Genomic DNA, 7,913 nt, shown 5'->3' on the forward strand with positions numbered 1-7,913 from the left:
AATATTGCAAAATATTGTAACATACCGGCTGCGTCTCAAAATTGGTTCTCCCTATAACTTTTTTATTTTTTCAGATTACAAAACAAGATTTGGTATGTTAGTATATGACATAAATTAGGATTGATGAAGTATTCTTGACGAAACCTTAAAAATTATTCACCCTGTAAAAAATAATTTATCTCAGGACTATGCGGAATTTTTTACATAATTAGTACCTTTGCATACCTGGCTGGTACTGTGACTCACAATTGACAATAATTCAAGTATTTTTCCTGCGCTCATTATGACAAATAATGTCAAATCTTTATTGACATTCCCAAACAGAATGAAATTCTTCGTAATGTTTTTAGCCTGAATGGAAACCTCCAATCATTTTTAACCGAAGAAATTCTTGTTAGATTTTATTCTTTTTTGGAGTTAAAAAAAATGGAATTTTCCGGTGATATCCCTCAATCTTACATTCCTCCTCATCCAGACACTAGCCATAGACCTGCCAGGGTACTTTTTAGAGGTAACATGTCTAGAAGACTGTCTCAAGTATCCGGAAATGCCCTGTATTGGATCATGCAGGTCTGTATTAAACTAAAATTTGGTTTAATTCATGTATAAACACAGTTTTTTTTTATCAAAATTTTCAAAGCTAGTAGTAAAATTAAAGTAAACTCTCCAGTAAAAAATTCCGCCCCCCCCCCATATATTTTGACCAAGTTTGATGTTTCATAACTTTTTAATTTGTAATCTGATTTTTATGATTATTTATGTTATTAGTTTGTAGATAAATTTGTTGGCATATTTTTTTATTATTTTAATAGCTTATACAGGGTGGTCCGAACTGTATTCCGGAAACTTCGGCAGCAGATTGACTAGAAGTACAAAAATGCGGTTTTAACATTACTATGCTACTTTTTCATGAAATTAAAGATGCTAGACACAGATTTGTCCTAGCCCTTTTAGTTCCTGAAATACAGGGCGAATTTGAAATAGTTGCATTTTCTGACTTCCTTCGTATCTCGGTTATCTTATAACTTATCGAAAAGGTGAAAACAGAGTTCAGTAGAGTTTTTCACGTAGAATCCAGTGGCGTAACTAGATTTTCGCTGGTCATTCGTGAAATACGACCCAAACCTATGTTTTTTTAATTGGGATACCCCGTATATTATTTTTTAATTTTATTTTTCTTGTTATGAGCTTTCTAAAAATATAACATACTCTATACTTATTTTCATAAACAAGTATACCGGGTGCGTCTCAAAAGTGACTCACTCCTATAGCTTTTTTATTTTTTCAGTTAAAAAAACGAGATTTGGTATGTTAGTATATGACATAAATTAAGATTGACTGACGTATTCATTTGTTTTCGGTCCCTTCCTGTTTCACCGGAAATGACTACAACTTTTGATTTTTTAAATGGCACCGTCGTACTTTTTTACTTTATTCGATAGAAAATAACACTCTGAATAGAATGTCATATCATATGTCACCTTTTGACCTTTTTGGCATATGATTTATTTGAAATTATAACTTTTTATTTTTTATAAAGAAAATTTGACTCGAAATACCAAGTGTGTGGTATCAAATTATTCGTAAAAAAATGCTTTTTCCAAATATGCTAATGAGCCACCCTCGTTCCATTTGAAAAAATTGAGATATAATTAAAAATACGATTTGAACATTTTTTAACTGGCCAGGACAAGACACTAAAACATTAGACGATCCAGTCTATTTTTCCAAGGCTCCTTGATTAAGAATTAGTATTTTTAACACAGCCATGGCACTCTAGATTGAATTTTAAAATTCAATTTTGTTTTATGCAAAAATGTCAAAAGTTGAGATATGATATGTCATTCTATTCAGAATGTCATTTTCTATCGAATAAAGTAAAAAAATACCGAGGGTGCCAGTTAAAAATCAAAAGTTGTAGTCATTTCCGGTGAAACAGGAAGTGACTAAGAATAATTGAACACGTCAATCAATCCTAATTTATGTCATATACATAAACATACCAAATCTCGTTTTTTTATCTGATAAAATAAAAAAGTTATAGGGGTGAGCCACTTTTGAGACGCACTCGGTATAAGAAGCCTTAAGATATTGTCATTATTCTTTTTTGCCAGTACACACTAAAATAACAAAAAATATTATTTCAGATTTTAATACTCCTAACGTCAATTTCTTTCAATATTTTGTGCAATCCAATAGTATGGTTCCTGGTCAAGACTATTTTCAACGTAGTGTCCGAAGTGTTGATCTACATGGTTCTAGGAATATGTTCTGTGCTTATAAGCATTATTACACACTTGGATGAGTACTACACCAAAGGAAAACATCAAGGAAAAAGTGTTTTGAATGATACAGGCATGTGAAAAAAATATGTATTTTTTTTAGAAACTAATACCCAGTTAATTTTACATAAACACGACAATCACATGATTAAAATACTAATTTTGATTCTAGACTATGCGAGCTATAATACTGAAGTTCCAAAAAACGTGAAAAGGTTTGTGGATGTGCCAAAAGATTATTCAATATAGTATATTTCTTTCAAAAGGAAGTGTCTAAATTGTAAAGTTTAGAAAATATATTTTTACTAAAAAAACATATTTGCAGTTTGTTTTTAAAATACCGGGTGTGCATATCAAATAAACTTTTAGTCACGTGATTAAGCTTGACCGGCACTTGCTAGCTGCAATGGAGGACGCGAGAATTGATTCCAGATATTATTCCATTATTAAAAATATCTATGATAGTGCAACCTTCCAAGTTAAATTAGATGATGACCTCAAAACAGAAAAAATACTACTCGGCAAGGGCGTGAGACAAGGAGATACCATCTCTCCCAAGTTATTTACACTGGCACTGGAAAATGTGTTCAAGAAATTAGAATGGGAAAATAGAGGTCTAAACATCGATGGGGTACACCTAAGCCATCTGAGGTTCGCAGACGATATTGTCTTGCTGAGCACCGACATTCAAGAACTAAACACCATGCTAAATGAGCTAAATGAGCAATCCCAGAAAATTGGCCTTAAAATGAACTTGAAGAAGACCAAGATAATGAGCAACAATATCCATAACATTACCGTGGACAACGTTATTATTGAAAACGTAGACCATTATACAGGGTGTTTCAAAATAAATGCGAAAAACTTCAGGGAGCGATTCCTTGTTCAAAATAAAGGGTAGTTTGCTTCATAAACGTTGGGTCAAAAGTCAACCATTAGGGAGATATCGCGGTACAAAGATGGCAGAAAAATAATGTTTTTATTTTTTATCTTGAAAACGAAAAGAGATAGTCTAATGAAATTTTATGGGAGCATTACTGCTACGAAAACACACTTTCTGGTAATTTTTTCACTTTTTTAAAAGGAGTGGAAGGGGTTGAAATAAACTACCCTTATCATTCTTGTTAACGAAATTTAAAGAAAAATCTTATCAAACACATGCAAAAAAATTGATTTGGATAGCTTGGTTTATTTAGAAACTTTTTTATCTCTTGTGTTTCTTTGATAAAACTCGCCGATTTGAAATTAAAAAATAACATGTAAAGCATTACATACCAGGATCAAAAACATTTTTAGATAAAGAATCTAGTAATAATAACGATAATAATAAGAATCTAGATAATAACGTATTGCAGTAGAGTAATGTCAATAAAATAATATTAGAAACATCCTAAAAAGTGACAGCGGCCGACTAGATTTTTTCCTAAAAAAATTAGAGCAGCCCACTAGATTCTTTATCTAAAAATGTTTTATGTCCTGATATGTAATGCTTTACATTTTATTTTTTAATTTCAAATCGGTGAGTTTTATCAAAAAAACACAAGAGATAAAAAAGTTTCTAAACAAACTAAACTATCCAAATTAATTTTTTTGCATGTGTTTGATAAGCATTTTTTTTAATTTCGTTAACAAGAATGATAGGGGTAGTTTATTTCAACACCTTCCACTCATTTTAAAAAACTGAGAAAATTACCAGAAAGTATGTTTTCATAACAGTAATGCTTCCATAAAATGTCATTAGTCTATCGTTTTTCGTTTTCAAGATAAAGAATAAAAACATTATTTTTCCGCTATCTTTGTACCGCGATATCTCCCTAATGGTTGACTTTTGACCCAACGTTTATAAAGCAAACTACCCTTTATTTTGAACAAGGAATCACCCCCTGAAGTTTTTCGCATTTGTTTTGAAACACCCTGTATATATTTAGGTCATAAAATCAAGCTGGGCAAGGAAAACCAAAATACGGAGATCAAACGCAGGATCCATTTGGCATGGGTAGCATTTGGAAATATGAGCGATATTTTCAAGGATAAAAAGGTGCCCGTGAACCTAAAGAAAAAGGCTTACGACAGCTGCATTCTACCTGTGCTTACGTATGGCTTAGAGACTATGGCAATTACTCAAAAAACAGCAGAACAACTACGAGTAGCACAAAGAGCCATGGAAAGAATCATGTTGGGAGTCACCATTAGGGAAAAAATACGGAATACCCACATACGTCAAAAAACAAAATTAATAGATGTCGTTAAAAGAGTGGCAAGTCTGAAGTGGCAATGGATAGGACATGTGGCAAGACAGGATCCAGACCGATGGCCCCAAAAAATAATCCTATGGAGACCTAGGGGAACAACAAGAAGTGTGGGCCGACCAAAAAAGAGATAGGTGGATGACGTCAGGGCAGTGGCGGGAAGACAATGGATAAGATTGGCTAGAGATCGCGAAGCATGGAAAAACCTAGAAGAAGCCTATATCCAACACTGGATGGAACCAGGCTGAGAAAGAAGAAGAATTATTTAAAATAAAATTTTAGACACTCTCATTTTTTCACGCAAAACTGACAGGTAAAATGTTAGGTGTAAGGGGGCTTTATATTATCAACTAATTTTCAATCTTATTTTAGTATAGAACTATATAAACAAAATAAAACAGAACAACAGAATAAATGCAGACATTTATTGAGATCAAAATAGTTAAAATAATCAAAGAATTATATTTTCAAACAAGTATACTACACATTAATATTTAAAATAAATTACTTAATATAAATAAAACAAGAAAAAAATTAAACTAAAGTTGGAAAATCGTCATAATTATTCAAATAACCTACTAAAGCATTTCTTCTTCTATCTCTGAATAGTTCATTTCTTCTTATGGAGCTTCTACCAAAAACTGGAGCTTGTCTTTTAGATACCGGGTGTTCCCTTAAATGTCCAGCTTCATTTTGAAGCTTCTTCAAAGATGAAATAGGCACCAGCACGAAATCTTCATCACCTTTTCCTGAACTTCCCAACATACCTTCTTTAAACAGATCAAAAGTTGCTTCTTTATCATCGTCCACTTTAGAAGCTTGTTTGATCAAGTCCAAACCAGTTTTTCTGTCCAATTTAAGTATATTTTCCTTTCCTTGGCTAGAATTTTCTAAAATTTCATCTTTTAGCAAGGCGGAACTGGATTCCTTGTCACTATCCAATGTTTTTTCTTCTTCTTGGGATATTTCTTTTGATTTTTCTTGATTTTCGTGAAGATTTTTTGAAGAAATCTCAACAGGAACAAACGTGATTTCGTAGGGGATTAAAATGACGTCATCTGGGTCATTTTCGGTGAATTTTGGTGGAGGTTGTATGGGTACGGAACAGCACAGGGTGAGAAAGCTGAAGAGAATCAAAGTTTTCTAGAAAAAAATAAATAAAAAGTGTAATTTTTGGATTAAAAAAGTGTGAAATAAGTGCTTTTTAAATGATGACTGTTATAGAAAAAGAAATAGATTGAAAAAATATTTAATATTTACTTGTAGCATATTGTTGATGGTTGATGGGAAACTATACTCAAAATTACACTATATTTTCTCAGGTTTACACAGATTATTGGTGCTCAAATCAAAATATTCCACCTTTTATATGGTTTGTTTTCCTGTAAAATATTCAGCGTTAATTTTTCTTTGGAATTATCTCGAACGCTTAGCTTGCTTTTGTTTTTGTTTGTATTTTTCATTAATTTTGGTTTATATGTATCTATTTTAAGATGTTTCTATAATTCGGGAAAATTTGCTAAACATATTTGTTTTATTAAAATTTTCCAAATTCTCTTTAACAATACAAATATTTTGTTCAATTATCAACAAAATATTTAAAAAATGCGGTTGCTTAGTGATATTTTTGTCATAAACAATATTTAACATTGTTATTAAGGTGATTCGTTCTGTGTGTATTTTAAAACGTTTCCCAACAAGGTGCTAAATATTTCGTCGTTTTTGTCAGATGCCACGTACTGTGGGAGTTTATAATATACAGGGTGAAATAAAATTTCCAGGACGTGTTAAAAATTTTTGTGTAATATTAGTATAGGTATATCAACCATTCTAACGAACTTCCACTAGCCATAGTCTTTATAAGGCCTTTATAGACTATGAGAAGGCTTTCGACTGGATATATCCTAAGGCAATAATAGAAGCCTTAGCGAAACAAGGTATTGAACAGACCATATATAGAAACTCTCGCCAATATAATATACAAAGAAGCCAAAGCAAGAATAATGTTATATAAAAAAACCCAGTGTTTCCAACAGGCTAAGGAGCACGACAGGGAGACGCGATATCCCCAAAGCTATTTACAGCAACACTGGAAGAAATCTTCCTTCAACTGGACTGGATCAAGAAAGGATTAAAAGTAGATATCTTAATCGTCTAGGTCTAGATGCGTTTCCACCAAAAAACATTGACAAACAAACATTCGCAACTGTTTGTGAATGTTTAAAAACGTTTGCAAATGTTCGTTCGTTTCTATTTTTCTGTTTTTGAACAGGACAAGAATTCGCGAATTAACAGTAAGTTTGTGAACATTTGTCAACGATCCGGAATATTTGTACAAAATGGCTCCGCGAAAAACAGCTATTGTAAATGCCGCTGCTTTTATTACAATGTGTGTTTTGAAAGAAAAGGAGGCTATGAAAAAAAAAAAGAAAAGAAAACATAGGTTTTGGACGTCATACTTCTTGAAAACGAGAAACTCAGTAAAACTGATTCGTGATATAACAACAGGTGATGGAAGTGGCCTATTTAGGAATTTCTGAATGTCACAAGACGACTTTCAATACTTAATATCATTAATCGGTCCTAAATTAGGTAAAAAAGATACAAATTACAGAGACTGTATTCCTGTGGAACTGAGAGTGGCTATAACACTTCGGTTTTTAGCCACCGGAGATTCATACAACAGCCTTATATCAAGCACTTTTCATTATCCCACTCCATTTTTAATTTTTATCGACACAAAATGACACGTTCAAATTCAAATGGTCCCTGTTTTAAAAACAGTTCCGTTTAAACCTGTTTCCACAAAACGCGCACAAACAGCAAATCCCTTTTATGTACCGACATCGGCCGGAACATCGCCAATCGGTTTGCGACCGTTCGCGAACGTTTGCAAACATTCTAAATAACATCACCACCGGACAAATAAATGTGTTTGCCGATCATTTTGAGACCTACTTTATTGCCGATCATTCGCGAACATTTGCAAACATTATGCGCGCTTGGTGGAAATGCACCTTAAGATTCGCTGATAATATAACCCTAATTGCCAATAATACGAACTAAATACAGCCAGCAATAAAGTAGGTCTCAAAATGAATTTAACAAAAACTAAAGTTATGTACAACGAACTAGTAGACAAAAGTGACATTCTAGTAAATAACACAACACTGGAAATAGTAAAAGAATATATATATCAACAGTCAGAAATCAACAGAAGAATTAAGTTAGCATGGAGTACTTATGGAAGAAACTCAATCATATTCAAATCTAGTATGCCACTTTATCTAAAGAAGAAAACATTATTTGGCCAATGTATACTACCAGTCATGACCTATGCATGACAGGACACTTGGCAAGAAGAACGGACAACAGATGGACC

At 32.6% G+C, this 7,913-nt stretch overlaps 2 protein-coding genes across 2 annotated transcripts; one reads left to right on the top strand and one right to left on the bottom strand.

Annotated features, from left to right (window-relative positions):
* The first annotated feature begins 263 nt into the window (after window positions 1-263).
* Window positions 264-2,591, top strand: LOC115884862. Its single transcript, XM_030903573.1, has 3 exons — window positions 264-570; window positions 2,148-2,355; window positions 2,455-2,591. The coding sequence occupies exons 1-3, from the start codon at window positions 427-429 to the stop codon at window positions 2,529-2,531; spliced, it is 429 nt and encodes a 142-aa protein (XP_030759433.1). The 5' UTR covers window positions 264-426; the 3' UTR covers window positions 2,532-2,591.
* Window positions 2,592-4,940: 2,349 nt separating this feature from the next.
* On the bottom strand, window positions 4,941-5,904 carry LOC115884861. Its single transcript, XM_030903572.1, has 2 exons — window positions 5,792-5,904; window positions 4,941-5,674 (listed from the first exon to the last, which is right to left on the bottom strand). The coding sequence occupies exons 1-2, from the start codon at window positions 5,798-5,800 to the stop codon at window positions 5,066-5,068; spliced, it is 618 nt and encodes a 205-aa protein (XP_030759432.1). The 5' UTR covers window positions 5,801-5,904; the 3' UTR covers window positions 4,941-5,065.
* Window positions 5,905-7,913: the final 2,009 nt, after the last annotated feature.

Source organism: Sitophilus oryzae, unplaced genomic scaffold (genome assembly GCF_002938485.1).
Source record: "Sitophilus oryzae breed Bouriz unplaced genomic scaffold, Soryzae_2.0 scaffold_358_pilon_pilon, whole genome shotgun sequence".
NCBI classification, from domain to species: domain Eukaryota; kingdom Metazoa; phylum Arthropoda; class Insecta; order Coleoptera; family Curculionidae; genus Sitophilus; species Sitophilus oryzae.

Bases quoted from the DNA above. Each gene is read 5' to 3' on its own strand.
- LOC115884862 (XM_030903573.1), top strand. From the start codon at position 427: ATGGAATTTTCCGGTGATATCCCTCAATCTTACATTCCTCCTCATCCA. The intron at 571-2,147 runs GTCTGTATTAAA...ATATTATTTCAG, and splicing joins CCCTGTATTGGATCATGCAG to ATTTTAATACTCCTAACGTC. The intron at 2,356-2,454 runs GCATGTGAAAAA...TTTTGATTCTAG, and splicing joins AAGTGTTTTGAATGATACAG to ACTATGCGAGCTATAATACT.